Source organism: Chionomys nivalis, chromosome 13, assembly GCF_950005125.1.
Source record: "Chionomys nivalis chromosome 13, mChiNiv1.1, whole genome shotgun sequence".
In the NCBI taxonomy this organism is placed as follows: Eukaryota; Metazoa; Chordata; class Mammalia; order Rodentia; family Cricetidae; genus Chionomys; species Chionomys nivalis.
In genome coordinates this window covers 19,792,349-19,813,362 of record NC_080098.1, presented here as the reverse complement: position 1 = coordinate 19,813,362, position 21,014 = coordinate 19,792,349, and the positions used below count along the sequence as shown (strand labels likewise).

At 44.2% G+C, this 21,014-nt stretch overlaps 1 protein-coding gene across 1 annotated transcript in view; it reads right to left on the bottom strand.

Moving 5' to 3' along the window:
* Nucleotides 1-20,506, bottom strand: part of Frmd4a (FERM domain containing 4A) — a 581,866-nt gene extending 561,360 nt beyond the window's left edge. Inside the window, exons 1-2 of the mRNA XM_057787201.1 lie at nt 20,233-20,506; nt 19,677-19,808 (exon numbers count right to left, since the gene is read on the bottom strand). Of these exons, the coding sequence (XP_057643184.1) occupies nt 19,677-19,721 (45 nt within the window). The 5' untranslated portion in view covers nt 19,722-19,808; nt 20,233-20,506. The remainder of the gene's footprint in view (nt 1-19,676; nt 19,809-20,232) is intronic.
* Between the last annotated feature and the right edge of the window lie 508 nt (nt 20,507-21,014).

Genomic DNA, 21,014 nt, shown 5'->3' with positions numbered 1-21,014 from the left:
CCCTCATTCCTCTTCATCTGGCATGTCACCACTTGGTTTTAAATGTTGATGTCTCAACCTAGATGGCAAGGCCCCTGACAACAGGGATAGTGTCTTTTAGTGTCTTCTTTATGGGTTCATGGGTTAAATGTCAATCAGTTCTTGGTATCTGCTTAGTAAGAGATGAACGATAGTTTCCTGGCAATTTATGTTAAAATCGACTTGATATTTGAAAAGTGTGACAATCCATTTTCTCAGTGGAAGTAAAAAGACTGAGGGAGTGATCCGACGAAGGGAATGAAATTTCGGTACAATTCTTGGGATATAAAATTAAAAGGCCATCTGCCTTTGAGAAGCGGCAGATGTGCAATTGATATTCTCAGCTCATTTGCCACTTGAATTTTGCAGACATTTAATGCTGTAATTGTTTATACAGTAAGATTATAAATACCCTTTAGAGACTAGCTCACTTCTCTCACTCTGTCTCCTCCCAACCAGCGCATACAAGCTGGTCTTTCCAAACTGGAACTTTCAAAGTAGAAAATTTTAAAAATTTGGCATGGTGCCCTATTTGAAGATAGTAATTGGATAATATTTATAAAAATTTAAGTAGGTAAAGTCTTGCTCTATCATTTGCCACCTAGAATTTTGTCCCATGCCATGTTCCAACCATTTGCACAAAGATGTCTGCACATGAATGTTCACTGTAGGGTAGTTTGCAATTATAATATATTAGAATAGCTTAAATGCCCATCAATAAGGGTCTATTAAATATATTATGAGTCATTCATGTAACAAAAGCAGGACAGCCTTTATAAAGAATGTGATTGAGTTGTAGGGACCGACAAGGAAAGAGGTCATATGTGTACAGGGGATTTCTGTAAGATACACAAGAAACTAAGAGCTGGGATGGGATGTAAGCTCGCTTTAATTTTATAGTCCTTTATATTTAAGAACATTTGAACCATAAAATTGTTTTTATTTTAAAAATTGCAGAAGGGATTTTTAAATAATGATATTCACACTTCAAATGGTTTAGACTGAAGATGTATATGGCTGAGGATCTAGGGAGTTTCAAAATCTTTATGATAGTATTTTATGTCTATATGATCACAATAGAAATAATAGTACTCAGTTTTAAAAAGTGTTGTGTCTTTCTTTCTTTCTTCATCAAATTCTAACTATTTCATTACCCCTATGCTCAGTTATAGACAGGATACATCACTGGCGTGAAACCTGAAGTGGCAAGAGATTAAACTAGGCTAGGTTCTATACTCTTTATGTAAGCCATTTTCACAGAATAAAAATTACATTTTGAGTGTTTGGGGCTTCTGCTGGAAAAGTGCATGTCCTAAATAAAGGCAACACCTGTCTAGTCTGTCCTATTTCCTTGCAGCTCCGCTATGCCCACACTAACCAACAGATGACACTTTTGGTTCCCTATGTAGTAGCTCTTAGTATCTTTCTCATTTGCAACCAGGAAAGACTAAAACTATCAGCCACCTCTTCTGTCACCTCCAAGAAAACTGTGGAGGCCTTTGTTTAGAGTTCTTAGCTGAAGTCAACAAAACCAGTTCTAATTCATTTAAGCAGAGAGACATTTATGACCAGGTTCTAGAAAGATAAGAATACACAAGTCAGCTGGAGAGGTGGCTCAATGGTAAAGTGATTACTATACAAATACAAGAACATGAGTTTGGATCCCCAGGACCTACATAAAAAGCTGGGAATAGCTGGCACAAACCTGTAACCCTGGGGATGGTAATGGGATTTAAAACACATAGATTCCAGGGATGGCTGGCTAGCCAGTCTAGCCAAAGTAAGCAAGCTTTAGGTTTAGTGAGACACACCCCCCATCTCAAAATCTAATGTGGAGAAGAAATAGAGAAGGAAATTAATGGTGACCTCTGTCCTCTACATGTGTCATCATTGCTATGTACACCTGCATACAAACATACCAATACAGGTGCACATGCACACATGTGCATACACACACACACACACACACACAAGGAGGAAGAGAATATATAGGTGTGATAGTGTTGCCAACTTGACAGAATCTAGAATTGCCTGGGAGATGGGTCTGTGAACATGGGTGTTAGGGATGATCTGATTATAATAATTGATATGGGAAAATCTATCATAAGTGCGGGTGGCTTATTTCCCTGGGCAGAAAGTCTACATTGTATAAGTAGAGAAGAAACTGAGCATGTGTGCGTGTATTTCTCACTTCTTCTTGACTTTGAATGCATGGTGACCAGTTGCTTTAAGCTACTGCTGCCTGGATTTACCCTCCACTAACTTAGAATTGTCAGTCAAAAACAAACCCTTTCTCTTTCAAGCTTATTTTGTCGAGGCACTTGATCATAACAAGAAAATAAACTAAGACATTAGGGAATTAGATAACTAAGAATAATACCCAACATACCTCGAGACTCTCAGAGAACATAAACCACCCTCGATATGCAATTGCTACCTTTGTCACTAAAAGCCAGTTACTGACACTTCTGTAAGAGCTTATCTACAAAATAAACTATTTTTTTCCAGCTTGTTTTCAAGAAATCTACCCTGTAACTGTTGCTTCAGGTTGCCCCACTTTCTTCTGCTAAGTCTGAAACCAGTGAGCTGGCCTAGTGGAAACCAGGTCAAGTATTGGACCTTAGCTACAAGAGTATCTAGGAAATGCATTTTTAGATCCCTGGCCTCTCTCACTTTGCAAATAATTTTGGAGAGAGAATTGTGGCAACATAAGTGAATGAGAAACCTATTTTTCATCACATACCGTGTTCTGGTTTGGCCCAAGAAAAGTAAGAAGTAGTCTGAGAAATTTTGGGGAGACATTTTGTTTTGTGATAAAAGGAGGTGGCCGCGGAAAAGCTCTTAGTGCTATTCTTTCTGCTCTCGAGCACGGGAATAATGGGTATGACATTTGAAGCCACTCGCGTCTGCTGAGAGCCATAAACTGTCAGCATTCTTCCACTTATATTTTTCATCTTTAATCTCCCTGAGTCTCCCTTCTTAAGTCAGTCATTCTCACAACTTCTCCAACTCGGAAATCCTTCCCTTGTTTCCTTCCAGTCCTCATGCAACTATCCAACACCTTCCCTTTCCATCTCTTAGAAAGGCCTTCTCTGGGTGTTTGCTTACCTTGTAATTCCACTGCAATAGCCACTTCAAACATGGCTCCCCAAACTATCTCACTCCCATGGCTTCTCAATATAAGGTCTTCACTGCCATCCAGATTGACAAATCTGCTAAGCAGTTTTTTGTTTTCAATTTCTTTAATCTGACTGCTGCACTTAAGGACTGATCAGTCTGTCTTCATTCTTAAACTTCTTCTACTCTCCTTTCATTTAATATGGCATACTCTGCTGGATCTCCCTCGTTCTTCTCTTTCCCCTCTTGTACGGCCCCTCTCAGTGTCCTTCCCTCCTGTGCCTCATCCCTGACCTCAGATGCTCCATTTTACCCTCTTCAGTTTGTTTTCAGCTCTTCATGCTCCTCTAACCATCCCCTGGATACTGAAGATCCTGAACAGACCCTGTTTGCCCCGCCCAGAAGTCTTCTCCTGCTTCCCACAGGAACGTCCACCTAAAAATGAGCATCTCAACTAGGACCCAAGATTCCTGAAAAGAACACATGCCAAACACAGGAAGCATTAGACCTTTGAAACCAGTTCTTCTTGGGATCTACTTCCTTATCCAACACAAAGAAACAAATGCATCTGTTTGTGTGTGTGTGTGTGTGTATGATATGTGAGCCTGAACATTCCCCTGCCTCATGTATAAAATGAAACACAAAGCACTTCTGACTTGGCTGCTTATTCCCCAACTTGATTCCTTCAGTAGCTTTCTACACATCATTGGCAGACTAACTTAGACAAAATACAATATGACTGCTTTATTCTTTTTCCTCAAGCTTTTCAATTTTTTATACCATTTATAGGCTCCGCACACCATCATATCTATATCCGCATATCTATAACCTTTCCCTTGGCCTCTCTCTCTACCTTGGAATTCTGCTCCCAAAACTCTAAACTTTGTTCCAATGGACAAGGATGGACCCAGACCCAGAGCCTGGGCACAGTCTCACCTTGTGGCCTAACATGTGAATCAAAGGACTGTCCTATTTTAGGGATAGAGATGTGGCTAAATGGGTAAAGTGCTTACTGTGCAGGCCTGAGGACCCCAAGTCTCTAGAGGTCACAACAAAGCTAAATGTAGGGATACATATCTGGAATCCTAGCGCTCCTATGAGGGGGACAGCGGACAGTGACAAAATTATCGGCTCTCAGGCCAGATGGCTTATAGTATCCTGTGCAGTGACAGAAACAAGAAGAACCTTCTTCAACAGGGCTGAAGGGGAAAATTGATTCCCAAAAGTTGTCCTCTGGCCTTTACATGGGCACCGTGGCACATGTGTATGAGTGTATACACACATACATACACACACACACACACACAATTTTAAAAACATGTGTTCATTTTATCTTTTGTATTAATGGGAGCCACTATGAACCATCTCTCTCTGCCTCCCACTGTAGTGATATTTCATTTGTATTTTAATAAATAAAGCTTGTTTGAAGATCAGAGAGTAAAACAGCCCACTAGTCGGCCTTACAGACCAGGCAGTGGTAACACACGCCTTTAATCCCTGTAGTGCATGCCTTTAATTCCAGCCCTAGAGAGAACTATAAGGTAGGAGGAAACGGCTCTCAGTCTCATCCTGCGATTCCTGGAGGCAGGATCGCCATTTCAGACAGAGGTAGAGATGAGCCAGTGGCTGACTGTTTCACTTTCCTGACCTTCAGGTTGAACCCCAATTTCTCTCTCTGAGCTTTTATTAATTGTGCTTCATCCCACTGTGCCCCCTCCGACATGCAGCTCATGAAAACGCATCCTGTCTCCTTGCAAGTGCACCCAGTTTGCTGCTCAATCGTGTGCCTTCAGTGCCCTTTAACTCAGAGCCCCTGGCCTTGGGTCCCACTTCTTCTTTCAACCCAGTTTCCATGTGACCTCCCTGTATTAAGTATGTCTCTTGTTGCTGCGACCAATCATCTGACAAGATGCAACTTAAGGGAGGAGAGATTTTCTTCTGGCTTACGGTTTTAAGAGATACAGTCTGTCGTGATGGGGAAAGCCAGAGTGTGAAGAGGTACTGGTCACACCACATCTACATCAAGGAATCAGAGAGAGTAGAGGAAGAAGAGCCATGCTAAGAAATCTCCAAGCCCACCCACTTTCCCCAGACGGGGTCCATCTCACAGACCTCACTGTGTGGAGTACCAAGTATACAAACATTGCCTCTTGAGACATTTTTCATTCAAGTCAAATTTCTGGAGTAAAATTTCTTTTTTAAAAAACAATTAGGTTTTTTTTTAAAGCTTTATTTATTTAGTATATATACAGTATTCTTCCTGCATGTATGCCTACAGGCCAGAAGAGGGCGTCAGATCTCATTACAGATGGTTGTGAGTCACCATGTGGTTGCTGGGAACTGAACTCAGGTCTTCTGGAGGAGCAGTCAGTGCTCTTAACCCCTGAGCCATCTCTCCAGCCCCCAGAAGTAACATTTCTATAGCTCAGCTCCCCTTACGTCTTTACATACTTAAATTATGACCGATTGTTTATGGAACTCCAGATACTGTTCAAACTCCTCGCCGTGTATTCAGAGGGTATTTGATGTCTGCTTCCGGAAATCTTGGCTTTTTCTTTGACACAGTTGCTGGGACTTGGGACTCTTTCCTTTGCATTGATGAGTGATTGCTATTCTTTTTACCTGGATCCTGCCCCACTATTACCAATGACTTCTATAAACTCACCAAAACCTTCAAATCTCCCCAGAAGCTGGATGTGGGAGTGTACACCACAATTCTCTCATTCCACTGGGAGAGAGAGGGAAATAATGTGACTTTAAGGGCAATTTCAACTACATAGTGAATCCCAGACAAGCCTGGGCTATAACGAGACCTTGCCACAAAACAAAACCCCACCAGACCCTTTGGAGCCACTGTGGAGCTCCTTGTATAATGTTTCCTTGCTCTCTCATACATGGATATTTCTCTGCCATAACATTAACCTGACTGCATTGAAATTAGTTGTTTATTAGCCTTTCTACCCAAACTCTAAACTTCCTGACAGCAGGGGCCGAGTGGGATTTATGCAGATATCCTCAGCACTGACCACAATGTCTCTAACTTTCTCCACAAATCATTTAAGAAGGGGAATGTAAAGAGGGGAAAAGAGAGAGGAAGAGAAAAAGAATAAGTCAGGAAAGGGAAAGGAAGAGGCCACATGCCTGCTGCTTGGGGAGAACGAACACAGTCACACAGTCTATAACCAGAGAGTTCTCTCTGCGAAGCCCAAATTACTGATTTCCCTTCCCTTTCTCTCCTTCACGACCTTGGTGCTTTGGGCCTTTGGAAAAAACACTAAAAGGGCTGCCTCCATCAGTAGCCATGAGAACAGAAAGAAAACAAATAGTTATTGACACAGGTAATGTTCTTGTTTCCCTGTGGTCGCAGCATATGGCACGGGCTGTAATAACCTAGCGTAAAGCATTCCGGGACAATATTAATGACCAACTAGGTTAATGACCAAAGACTCAGCCTCTGGCCAAGAACACATCCTCCTGTTCATTAATTCTTGGGAAATGACCTTAGCCATGTTCATTACAGCTCAATTACACTCAAGCTCCACACAAGGAGAAAAACATTTGAGACGTAGCACCAAACTACATCCCTCTTTTACCTTGACACATGGGCAATAAAGACACAAAACAAGTTATTAGTCTAAATACCAAGCATGTAAAAGAAGCACAACTATTGCTTTATCTGCTTCCACAATCAATGAGAACTAAACTCAGTGACCTTAGAGGTCACCAAGCAAGCAAATGGGACTTTTCTAGTGACGTATTCACACCCTGGGTGTTCTCTGCAGCACAGCATTGCACTAACCATGTGACTCCCAGATACATAGCTTGGAGCAAAATCTAAAAATTCAAAGGGCAAAGTCTTTGCAGTAGGAAAAAATTAAACTCTCCAAAGACCTGCTTTGGAGGGGTTCAGGCCCCAAAGAGGGTTTGTGGACTGGCACCTATTGTTGAGATCAATACTAGATTCTTCAACCCCTGATCTCATGCCACACCCCAGCTCACATGCCCCCTTTTGTCCTGTTTAATCTTATGTGCAACTATAAAATATAAAAGACGTACTCTCTTTTCAATTAGATGCTGCTGGCAGCCATCCCGATTCACCCTCACATCGAGGGCTTATAATCCAGGTCTTGGGAAGCAGAGACCAGAACATCTCTAGTGCTTGCTCTCAAACCAGCCTATCCCAGTGAGCTCCATGTCCCAGTGAGAGACCCTCCCTCATAATCAAGGTGGATGGACGGCTTTTGATGAACCATTAACTCAGGCAGAGTCCGGCACACATGTGCACACAGACCTATGCACATGCAACTCTGTGCCCACCCCCATAGTCTTGGCTTCTTCAGAGATCAGCCTATTGTTCAACCAATCAGTTATGGACTGTGTCCTCTGAGTAAAGCCACATGGATAGGTGGCCAATCAAAAAGTCAAAGACCTTCAAGAAACATGAGATCAAGTTACAGGCCGTGAGCGTGTGCTACAATGGCTAAAACTTGTCCTTTGTATGCAACATGAGATCATGTTACAGGTCATGAGCATGCACTTCAGTGGCTAAAACTCCTTCTAAACCCCTGTAGTGGCATTTCAACTGTATTTTAATAAATAAAGCCTGCCTGAAAATCTGAGAGTAAAGTAGCCCCACTGGTCAGCCTTACAGACCCGGTTATGGTAACATAACACTAGTTGCCATAGAAATAGGGTGGTGCATTCCTTTAATCCCAGTGGTGCACGACTTTAAGCCTAGCCCTAAAGAGGAATATAAAATGGGGGTGGGGCGGGAGACAGCTCTTAGGCACAATCTCATTCTGAGATTCCTGGAGGTAGGATGGCCATTTCAGATTGAGATTGAGTAAGAGCCAGTGACTGGCTGTTTTGCTTTTGAGTCTTCAGGTTGAACCCCAATTTCTGACCCTGAGCTTTTTTATTAATCGGGCTTCAACCCCCTTCATTCATAGATTCTCAACAGCCCTTCACTTAAATATCACCTTAAGGACACCCCTGTGACCCAGAAAGTGCAGCCCGGGTAAGTCTGCATGACTTCCTGAAGAGACCTTAGCAGAGGTTTACGCAGTTGTCACCTCAGGCACAGTTTGGGACCCAGGGACAGTGTGTACCCCAATCATTTAGAAGCAGCCATGTTATAGGCAATCCAGACAATGTGTAGAGAGCCTCCTCGATGCTGTTGTCAGCAGACCACTGAGCTTTGGTGACAGGGGCACCCACTGCCCAACATGTGAGTGAAGACAACTTTCAGATGACAGACTCCAGTAGTTAAGTCTTACCAGTCAAGCCTCTAGTGTAGAGCACAGGCAAGTCCACTGTACCCCACAGGAACTCTTTACACTGAATTGGGGAGCAGACGACTGTGATTATTTGAAGTCACAAAGTGTATAGCTAGCTGGTGGCAGAAATGCAGGGTCTTCCCACACATACACACAGAGAGACAGCCACAACTGATTTGAGAAGTTTATTTTAGTTTCTTATGCATATTCTTAGCTGCCCTGTGGAAAGTGCCATCATACAATGAAACAGCACTGAATACCTGGCAGAAAATCTCCAAGCCTGCTTCATCCAGGCCAGGCCGGATCCCCCACACCAGGAATGCTAATTGAAAAGTCAAGGTAACGCTGAGCTCACTCCGGTGCTGCCTTTCATCGTGGGCCAATATGAATTCACTTCAATCCCAGCTGTGCCAATGCCCTCTCTCGGCTTGGCTTGTTCTTCACTCTCTTCGGGATTTCAGCGTCACCCCAGTCCTGCTCTCAACCCGAATCTAATCGCTGGCCCGCTGTAGCCTGGACTGCCACCTGCCCACCAGCTCTCGCTGCCAGAAAATTCCATTACAAACAGCACGTTCAATTTGGTGGTCCTAAGTGAATTGCAATCTATAATTCTTCAGACTCTATTCCCCAGCCCAGTGTGGCGCATGGAGGTCATGATGTTCGCTGCAGCCCCACCAGTGGCATTCTGGAATTTAAACTGGAGTCCATCACGCAACAGCCCCTCCCCAGATTGCCCAGTTATTGGTATTCATCTCATCCCAACTCCACCCCCAAATTCCAGCCATTGACGCGACACTGGCTTCTCTCTCCAGCCTCCTACTGTATGCTACCTTAACTAGCAAACGTCAGAAGCCTCACAACACACATTCAGCTGGTCTCTTCTGGAAACCCAGAGTCCCCCAAGGGCAGATAGCTCAAACCCAGGTCCAGCCCGGAGGATTTGGAACATGGTCCCTCTCAGCCAGTTTTCTTCCTCCCCATGGTGTGAATCTTCAGCTTCAGTTAGGCCAGAATCTTCCCTGCCTACGGCCCAAATCTCCCTTCACCAGCACCGCCCTGTGGTCTTCCTCTGGGAAGGCATTCTTTCTCTTCCCTCTGCATTCTTAACTGTGCCCACTCTTCAGAATGGGCCTGGAATACCTTACTCTTCCATAAATTCTATTTTGATGAGGTTTTTACAGCTTACCTCTCTAAATTCCTTCTGATCCATCACTAGCACCCCGTCTTTGATATGGGGCTCCCTTTTACCAAACATTTTCTGTGATTCTAATTTGTCTGAAGAATCACAGGCTCTAGGGAAAGAGACATGTTCTGCAGGGACCTGAAATTCCTCCTAAAGTTTGGTGAAGGAAATGATAAATCAGTTATTGAATTTCTGAAATATATTTCCTATATTGTAGGGTTCTAGAGCCTGTGAAACACCTTCCTGTTCCCGAGCTTCTGCCCTGGTTGGGATGCTCCAGCCAATATGCTTTACCATGGTCTTTCTTTTGCTTCTCCCTCTTCAGCTGCATGCCCCCTCCCTCCACAAGAAGGCTCCCGCCGCTCATCCTAAGCTGCACCTGCACACTGTCTAAAGCTCACCATTTTAACTAGATACAGGGCACTTTTTCCCGATGGCTCACCTGTTTGTACCCAATTTGTTTCATTTTTGCTTTTCCCAAAGACACTGTAAACTTGGTGATCACAGAAGCCTCATTTGTCTTCTTTGCATTAAAGAATGTCAAGGTTAAAAACACAGAGATGAGTGGCGGGGTGCTTGACTAGCATGCTCCAGACCCTAGGTTCAATCCCAGATACCAGAAAGAAAACTCCAGTGTCAGGAAGAGAATACCTGCTCGATAAGAAGGTGTTGGGTGAGTGGATGAGACACTCTGTATGTGAGACATAACCTATTAATAAAGCAGATATGCATGCTAAATACCACAGCAATAAAAGAAATCACAGGGACACGTCTGTTTGAAAGTCTCAGTCTTGAGTAAGTGCGTTATTGGCGAACAGAAATGCAATTGTGTACAGTGCAAAATTTTGGTTAACAAAGAACTGCTCAAAAGCCAGTGGTCCCTTAAGATTCCAGCAGAGCTGGAACTTCCTACTGCGAGTGACATACAGCCACCCTGGTGTGGAAGGGTGACGCATCACTGAGGTTTGTGGTGATGGCAGTATGAATACCTTCCTGTGCTGGCAGCTGTATAGAAGTAAAGCACATACAGTTGGGCACAATGCATTCTACTTGACAATAACAGCTGCAGCGATGTTACTGGCTTGGGCATTTGCTCTATTATACTTGCAGTCTTTCCAGTATCTCCCCACTTATTTGAAAACTGGCTATAATGCAGCAATCTGTGTTACACGGAAGCAGCCTGAGAGATTTCATATTTAGTTCATTACTCCATCACATCTTATATAAGCCCACTTCAAAGTCACACAGTCACCTGACACTCTGGTGTCAGACTGTATCGCCATTGTGAAGCAATGTCAAGGTCAGAATGGGGGGGGGGGTGATATTGCTGGGGCAGAGGCCTGGCCTTTGAATGACTAATGTGGACTGTTAGAAGCTTGAGGCTCATCTCAGGTACAATCAAGTATCAGTGGAAATTTTCAGCAGAAAACAACAGCCTTGATTTTTTTAAATCTCCCTTTGGCAAAAGTCTCAAGGACAGACAACAGTACAGAGAGACTAGAAGCAAGTGCCAGACAAGAGCTGGTACAGGTGGCCCAGGCAGGATGTGGACTTGCAGTAAGGAGGGGAAGGGAAGAACCAGATTAGACAAAGCCCGAGAAAGCTGGAGCACCTCACGCTGAGACTAACTAGGTCAGGTGGATGCGAGACAGCAGGAGTCAGAAGTGGGTCCTGGACAATGGGCAAGATGGCCTCACACTAACGAAGTAAAGGTATATAGGCCAGAGGAAAGGCCAGGATCTTCTTCGCAGGGGGTGGGGGGCTGAGTGTGAGGCGCCCGTAGGGTAAACTAGGGGATAAATCTGATAAGTTTGGATTTGTAGTTGTCAGAGTCTGGGAGCCAGGTCTGTGCCAAAGATATGATTTGGAAACCACTAATGTACAGATGATAGTTAATATCGTGGGTATATGTGACATTGCTTGGGGAGAGGAATTGGATCGACCACTCAGGAATTACTCCTCCAGGTCTAGACTGTGCGACCAAGATTTCAATACCCAGGGTTGTACCGAGCACTCCTCATATTAATACAGCATGAGTGACCAGCCAAAGTCACCTTGACAGTGAAATTCAGTTCTCCTCGTTCGATACTCACCACACGGACTTAGTTACGCCGGCTTCCAGAACCTTTGATTATGACCAGGTTAAACACCGTATGTTCCGTCAGACATCACACATCCTGGTGCGGGATGCAATGAGAAACTGCTACCTATATTTGCAACATATGTTCTCCAAACTGCTATTAAGCTTTTGCAAAGCAGCCATGCAATTAATCTTTCTCAGGGATGCTCTTACAGCCGCCCCGTCATGCGTGTCAGTTCTGAAAGGCATGCATCTGACATTTGCCAGAGAGAACATATTGCTGCCCATACTCCAGTCATTTATCTTCAGAGGGTAAGAAAGTTTAGTTGGTTATTTAAAACAGGAATGTAAATTTCAATATGTGTGTGGCTGGAATGATTTTCATGATCCTGGGAACATCTTTCTCCCAAAGGCGTTGGCCACTCATACAAAAGTGGTCATTTGTTGCCTAGAGACTCGGGTACTAAGACAGAATTGAGCAACTATTTTTTTTTATTGAGTTTGGCTCATTCATCCAGGAATCCAAGGAGATAAGTTTAGATAGACAGATAGTCATTTTATGTTAGTTTAAGATAAAGCAAGCAACTTACAACTACCGAGCCTGTGTTTTCTTTGGGCCAAGCATAGAGCTAAATGTTTTGTTTGGGTAGTTTAGTGAATTATCTCGTCTTATGTGATAATTACTGTCTCATTTTACAGATGGTGAGACATTTTCAATTTAGGGGGAAAAGTCAGACAATTTGTTTTGAAGGAAAGTTGACCTGTGGTTTAGGATCCATAGAGGCTTCATCTCCCTTGCGAATCTCATTGGAACTCTATTACAAAGTCTAAGGTACCAAGACCACCGTCAGTGGCACCTTTTGTATCTTCCTTGCCAGACTCCCCTTCTCCCTTCTGGATACAGCAGTTCTCTATTTGGAAGATGTTTTCTCTACTCCACATGACTGGGTAGAATTACCAGCCAGTTGATATTCCTCTTATGTCCTCTAAGGTCTAAATCCCAGAACCCACCTGGTCAGAACTCCCCACTGTCAGACCCTGCTATTGGCCCAGGGACAGCCTGGTATCCAAAGAGCCAGTGAGAATGTGTAAGCCATGACCAGACGAGGAAAAGCTTGCATATTTATCTGTGTTCACTGACGCTTGGGACAGGTAATCCCAGAGCTGCTTCTCAGGGAAGAACCCTTAGCTACATAGTTCAATAAATTCATTTTTAGTCCCTGTTTTTTTTTTTTTTAACAAATGCTGAAGTTTGAGTGTTTCTGTTATTTAAACATCATAAAACAGACCAATAAATGAAATTTTACAAATTATAGCAAAAATTAATCTGAGTTAGCGTTATTGTCTTTGACCTCAAATCTCTCCCTTTGAAAGGGATACATTTGTACATTAAATACTAGCTACCATGCACTAACATCAAGACGGTAGGTGTGCATCGAGAAATCAAACCTCAGAAGATAAATAACTGAACTTAAGTAGTTTGTTAGCTACTGACTTAGATGTAACGATGATATGGCCTGACCATTTCCCACAGACATTTGGGAGCAGCCCCTATTTTAAGGAAAAGAGGACGATAAAGGACATTAACCATCGGCTTCACTGTATACCCAACACTCAGGACATTTGGTTGGTGATCAGACTTGAAAAGACATTTACAAGTGCATGCCCTGTATCAGTGTATCATTAGTAGTCTCTAACTTTCTATACAGTTTATCAGTATTGATTCTTCACATTTCTGACAATGGTTACTGAAGTCAGGACAGTAATTCAGCACCACCACACACTAGCTGAAGCACCCTGGGCAAGCCATTTATCTTCTGTAGACCTTGGCTTCATCGCAACACGGGGAGATACAGTTCTTGACTTTCTTGGATCACGGAGAACATTTAGTAAAACAACAGGCACAAACGCACTTTGGAAAACATTGAAACCTAGTAACTCAGAAGCAAGACTTCTTCGGGCAGAATTCAGTTTCTACTTGCTTTTTGCCATTTGGGATGTAGTGAAAGTTCCTTATAAACCCCGAATAAACCCGTCACAGGTCAGAGGGAGAGGGATGCTAACTACCTTAAGATAGAAGGAAGACTGGGACTCTTCCAAGACCACCCCCACCTGCCCTCCTGACCTTGCAGCCCTTTGTTCCCCAAAGAAATCCATCCAAAGCCATTAACTCCTCAGGCACCAAAACAATCCAGACTCCATTAAAATCCACACCCTCCCTCCACCTCAAATTCCCTCTTTTGGACCCCACATTAGGCTTTTATCTAAGCTTCAGGAACCCCACATCTTCACTCTGGATGTACCCCAGTGCCTCAACCCAGGTCTTTGATCCTGGTGATGCCTTCTGTGAGAGCTCATCTAGTTCTCACGTGATTCTTTCAAGTTGTCTTTCACATTTCTCATTTAGATACACTGTCCTATCATTCCCTCGGAACTACCCTGCCTCTTAACTCACTTGTAAGTTTGATAAAGCCAGTGACAGCTCCATGTTTCTTGTATGGAATATGTACTCGGCACCTAATAGTTAAAAAGGAAGATGTCTAAACGAGAAAAATGGTGGACAAAAAGAATTTAAGGGAGCCAGTATATTCCGAAAGAAGCTCAGCCATCTGAAACTAACTCATCTAATTCACTTCCTTCATTATAAAGAATCACTCACTGATTTCTCTGACTGGGTTTTTCCACATATTAAATCTCTCTGCTGTTAAATATGACCTTGGTAAATTCTTAAAAATACAGTTCAAGAGATGGAATGTTGACAACATGATAAGATGCTTATGGATATAAATGTTCTTCTGCCTATTAATGTTAACACAGGCATCTTGGAGACATTTTTTAATTTTGTATATTAACCTTTTTAATATTGTAAATTAGCATAGAAAATGATAAATATTCAAATAAGTATGAGACAAGAGGACAAGACTTTCAGACTAGAAACACTAGAAGTAAAGACTGGTTGATTGAAGGGCATCTAGGTTGTTTCCAGGTTCTGGCTATTACAAACAATGCTGCTATGAACATAGTTGAGCATATACTTCTGTTGTATGATAGGGCATTTCTTGGGTATATTCCCAAGAGTGGTATTGCTAGGTCCAGGGGTAGGTGGATCCCGAAATTCCTGAGAAACTGCCACACTGTTTTTCCAAAGTGGTTGCACAAGTTTGCATTCCCACTAGCAATGGATGAGTGTACCCCTTTCGCCACAACGTCTTCAGCAAAGGCTATCATTGGTGTTTTTTATTTTAGCCATTCTGACAGGTGTAAGATGGTATCTTAAAGTTGTCTTGATTTGCATTTCCCTGATCGCTAGGGAAGTTGAGCATGACCTTAAATGTCTTTTGGCCATTCGAACTTCTTCTGTTGAGAATTCTCTAGATGCCCTTCAATGGAAGAATGGATGAAGAAAGTATGGAATATATACATATTAGAGTACTACTCAGCCGTAAAAAACAATGACTTCCTGAATTTTGCAGGCAAATGGACGAAAATAGAAAACACTATCCTGAGTGAGATGAGCCAGACCCAAAAAGAGGAACATGGGATGTACTCACTCATATTTGGTTTCTAGCCATGAATAGGGGACGTTGAGCCTATTATGCGTGATCCTAGAGAAGCTAATTAAGAAGGTGAACCCAAAGGAAAACATTTAGGCGATGAAAGGAGACAGAGACAAAGACCCACATTGGAGCACCGGACTGAAATCTCAAGGTCCAAATCAAGAGCAGGAGACAGAGCACGAGCAAGGAACTCAGGACCGCGAGGGGTGCACCCACACACTGAGACAATGGGGATGTTCTATCAGGAACTCACCAAGGCCAGCTGGCCTGGGTCTGAAAAAGCATGGGATAAAACCGGACTTGCTGAACATAACGGACAATGAGGACTACTGAGAACTCAAGAACAATGGCAATGGGTTTTTGATCCTACTGCACGTACTGGCTTTGTGGGAGCCTAGGCAGTTTGGATGCTCACCTTACTAGACCTGGATGGAGGTGGGTGGTCCTTGGACTTCCCACAGGGCAGGGAACCCAGATTACTCTTAGGGATGATGAGGGAGGGGGACTTGATGGGGGAGGGGGAGGGAAATGGGAGGTGGTGGCGGGGAGAAGGCAGAAATCTTTAATAAATAAATAAATAAATAAATTTTAAAAGAAAAAAAAAAGACTGGTTGAGTCTAGGTCAATTAGGTACTCTTCTAAAGTGTTAGGTGCTCCTGGGTGTCAAATCCTTAGTTTAAATACTGCAGCGGAGAACCTTGCTTTTGAGACTCTGGGCTGTCAGTTTCAGGTGTGGGAACACTGACAGGCTTCTCACTGCCTGATTACCAGGTGTTTTCTTGTCTAAAAAGTCTTGAAAATAGTTAGGTAATATATGCAAAGGCATTTGTTTATAGAAAAACGTGTTCTTGGCCTTTATTGCCTAGCCACTTAATATAAAAACTAATGTAAGGCTGGGAGATGATGGTTCAGAGTAGGAATGCTCTCGCCTCCAAACCTTGTGATCTTAGTTTATTCATAGGACCCACATAGTAGAAAGACAGAACTGACTCTTAAAATTTGTCCTCAGGCTTCCTTCCGCACACATGTAGACAGACAGAAACACACACACGCACAGAGAGAGAGAGAGAGAGAGAGAGAGAGAGAGAGAGGAGAGAGAGAGAGAAGTAAATGTAACAAACAGGTTTTAAAAATATTTTAATCTTCCTATTCTAAATATTTGAGCCTTGAGCCTTCACAGTCTAAGGAACAAAATGGTACGCCACGACCTTGGTAGCCTCTTAGTCATCCCTCTGTGCTCTAGATGAAGATAATGAATGAGCTCCTAGGTAGGTGTGATGTCACATGTTTGTGAGTCTGACGCCCAAGAAGTAGAAAGAGGCAAGAGGATTAAGTATTTCAGGAAAGCTTGAGCTACCTATCAAGACCCTATCTCAACATACATCAATCGATTAACCAATCTACAAATCCCTGGATGCCAGCATGCTCCAGTCTTTGCAGCTTTCCTGAACTCATGTGACCTCAACAAATGACAAATAGCCTGCTCTACAGTTTGTCATATGCGGCAGTGTGGGGAACTAAGCGGTACCTCCCTTCTACTCTTGGGCTTTCTACGCTGATTGGGAGGTGAGCCTCTGGTGTACATGAGGCTGTCTTCTCCACTGGAGCCATCTGCTTTGACTCCACCCTGCCCTCCTTATTTGGGCTGCTCCAACTTTCACCGTCATCTGTCACTCCCCACCCTCTACTGAGAGAATCAGTGTCGTCCTCCCACAGCGCAAGCACACGGTGTTGGAGTCCTCCCAAATGACCCACATCCCCTGATAAAGGTACCTTAGTCACTGTCCTGAGGTCAGCGGGTTTTGTCCAGGGGAATTAATCAGACCTCTGTGGGGTTGGGATCTTACAGTAGAGTGTGATCTGAAACAAACTTTCTCTGGTGGAAGAGTCAAATGGGTGGGAACAAATCCCTACTTTTTCAAACAACAGTGCAGTTTGTGTACTTGTTTGGAAAAAAGTGGCAACACTGAATAAAGTAGCCAAGCTGCCTACTCAGGAGCTCCCTCCTAGGTGGCATATTTACAGACTTTACATTCACCCAGCAGAAAGAAAGAGACCTCAGTTGGCAGATGACATAACCAGCACACACACAGAGCAAGGGACAGACTGAACACAGCCAGTAAGTGGCAAAGCCTGGAGACAGAATACAGAACTCTGTAACTCTCCAGACTATTGCTTCCAGAACCAAATAAACATTTGAACTGACTGTCACTCCCGCAGCCCCAGGACTTGATAGCCGTAAACCACAACTACACTCAACCCACACGGTACTGACCGCCCCTGAAACAGTGCTTTCACAGCTCTGGCTTTTGCTGTTATACCATGCTACTCTCCCCAGTGAACAGAAGCTGGATAAACACTGAGAGCTGATTGGCTGATTAATGGGCGAATACATAATAAAGGACACAGTTCCTTCCTGAACTCACAGCCTAGGCAGCTCCATTAAATGGCCTCTTCGTCCTATTTCTTTCCCCTCTTGCTTGCTTAGAGATTTTGAGAATCATCATGGAACATGTCAAGGAAGCAATTGCTTTGGAATTTACCCTTTAAAAAGGCAAAAGGCACCGAAGTCCACAGGGGAAATTTTCCCTGAACCAAACACGAACTGGAAAATGTGCAGTGACGCGGATTACATACGGAGCTCCTGGGGACTCTAATCTAAGAGTCCATCACTGTGTCAAGAGCTATTTTCCTAGCTTCCCAGAGAGAGAGATCCCAATCCTTTAATCCAGGCAGGAGGGGAGTGCTAGGCGAAGAGCTTAGGCAATGGGCACCGACAAGGAGAGGATAAACTCAGAACTGAAGAGAGCCAAGACAATATTAATATTAGAAGTCCAAGTGGTTGTGTGTGCCAGGGACAGCCCAATGGGGTAGAATGCCAAGTTTCTTTTTGCTTGAGTACCAAGAACTTCTTGGCATCTTGCAGTAAAATAGACATATATGTAAGCAGCAATGAGCATTCATTACAGAGGCAGAGAAAGAGAGGCAGGCGTGACAAACCTCCTCTCTATGAATATACTGCAGGATTTATATCTACTAAGTAATATTATTCAGCATATATGTGCGAGTATGCACAGAAGCACATGGGGTTGCATTTTTTGCACACACTCTTATTCCAGTGCTCCTCTAATCATCCGACTCCTCACAGATAATGGAGGGCAAGGTTTGCAACCGTCGCAAATACTCAGAACTTTGGCCAGACATTTATTTGACCCACTGAAGACAGTGACACTTGTAGTAATATCTCACAGTAGCATTAGTAAACAGGGAAGCCATGTTAAAGAGTAGTAGCTATAGCAATGTCTTTTCACTCTTTCCTAATTCCCAGTAGACCAGAAGTCGGAGAGGCCCATGCAATTTCTAGCAATTCAAGTGACTCTGTGGACCAAATGCCACCTTTACTTTTATTTTCAGCTAATGGAGCACAGGGAGGCGTGTTCCTCTTAATTTGATGTGGCTCCCCACCCAGGCAGCAAGCTCGCCCTAGCCACTCCTCCAAGTCACCGTAATAAACTCATCAGCCCTTAGCAAGCTGCACTTTCCCATCTCTGTCAGGAAACAGATCAATATACACACAGCAGAGCACTCAGGCGCTGCTCATAAACTCTCCTGAGTAAATGTTAGGTACCTTCCCACGCCAAGCTGACGCAGCCTTCTTCCGGAGGCAGCGATGCCAAGGCCTGGGCTTGAGAGGAGGAAGGATGGGGCACCAAGACAGCAAAGCGAACTGAACCCAGAGACAAGCCAAAAGCTAGCTGGGTTGCAAGGTGCTGCTGCTGTCCTGGACTGCTTCAAAGCCCTAAGAGCAACAGCTTTCTTAACATCGTAAAAATCATTGGGGCCTAAAGTAGGGCAGCAGTTCACAGACATATAAATACCAGTGTCTTCCGGCCAACCTTAGATGGGAGAGGAGTGTCCACTAACTCGGCAGCTGAACTGTCACAAGGGCCACTGAGAGCTTCCCTGGCTTCTCTAGAGAAACCCAGGAAGATAACCTTCAATCAATCTGGCGACAAAAAATTAAAATAATTTTTTTTAATAAATCCCACGGCTGCCATGAAAGGAAATCAAACAAACAAGCACAACTCTGAATTTATATTCAAAAGACCCGGAGCGAAGGATGCTGAGCACAGAGGAGGGGAGGCATCTTGAGATCTATCTGGAGCCGCCCTTGGCACCTGTTCGTAAGCCCAGATCTCGAAATAGCATCCAGCAACAAGTTTCTAAAATGGCAAATCTACGACTGCTTTTTCCCTGAGAGTGCTTAGTCACGCTAATCCTCTGACCCAAGAAATCCTTTCACGGGAGCCTGCTGGCTGAAGCAGAGCCTTGCTCGCCCGTGTCTGCAGCCATGGCAGCAGCCGCAGCAGCTAGCAGCAGTCCCTGAGGCGGAGGAAGGCTGGAGTGGGCACTCCTGGGCCCCACCTCCTCCCCAGCACACTCACCATCAGCAGGCTGAGCGCAGAGTCCGGCACCAGCTGCACTGCCATGGTCCCTGATTGCGATTCCCATGCACAGATGCTTCTGCTGAATCAGTCTGCCTGGGCCCAGGGCAGCTGCAGAGCATCCGCCAGCACCTAGAGCAAAGCAGCCGGACATACAGACTTAGGGAGCCAAGGGCTCAGGGTGAAGCTAGGCCACATTTCCCATGGAGTGGGGAAGAAGGCAGGGGTGGGGGGTTAGGAACCGTGCTTAGGAAGAGCAAAAAATATATATGGAGCAGAAGGCGCATAGCAAGCTGCAGGTTATTTAAAGGTGAGCTCTCCCTAGCTTCTCTAAGCTGCATGTAGAAACCGCATCAAATACAAATGGAACACGGGAGCCTGGAACGCAGCAATTCTAGCTGTTACCTTAGCCTAGGCAACAATTCTGCTTTGAACTGACAATTAAAATAAAAATGTTTCCCCATTGCAGATAAATCAGTCAGACCGACCAACACCCCGCCTCCCTGCATCTCTCAGCAAATTCTGCTGCATAAACATGCTGAATGTCACAACCTACCGGCTTGCAATCTGGTCAGTTGCGTCTCCCTGCTGCAGAAAGGTGTGTCTCTTCTGCTAAAGCAAGTATCTAGGAGAGAGAGGGCTGAGCGTGACCAGGAGGCAGTGGGCAGTCACTGGAGATCAGCAGATGCCCCCATGATAAATGAGGACCCACTCACATAGGAATTGACCCCTTCCACCTTCTACTTTTCCCCTCCGAGCAGACTGCAGGCACAGCTCCATGCAGGGCTGAGACTTAGGGAGAACATGCAATTATGCAGTCTGTTCCGTGAGCGTTCTGATCCCTGCCTCTACCACATGTACGCAGCCAGACACCCTCTACTTCTCTCTCTCTCTCTCTCTCTCTCTCTCTCTCTCTCTCTCTCTCTCTCTCTCTCTCTCTCTCTCTCTTCTCTCTCTCTCCCTTCCTCCCTCCCTCCCTTCTTTTCCCTCCCATCTCTCCACAGGGCTGCCTGTTAGGAATTTTGAAGGATCCTCCCTAGTGCAGGAGAGGGAGGGCAGAGGAGGCTAAATTATAAGAAAGGACACTGTATAAGACAAAAAAGGCAAATGAGCCTTGGAAAGTCATATCACTCGGTGTACTTTCTCCCGAAGATGCCAAAAGAAAAGCAGGAGGCTGCCACCAGGTTCTGTTACATACCATATAGACCTGTGTTCAGTGTCTCTGTAGTCTTCCTCCAAATGAAACAAATCAAAGTGTCTTTACAGGAGCATGGTGAAATTCATAGCCTGGATTCTCTTTCAATTAAAAGTGTCAATTGCTTACACTTCTGGCAGCAG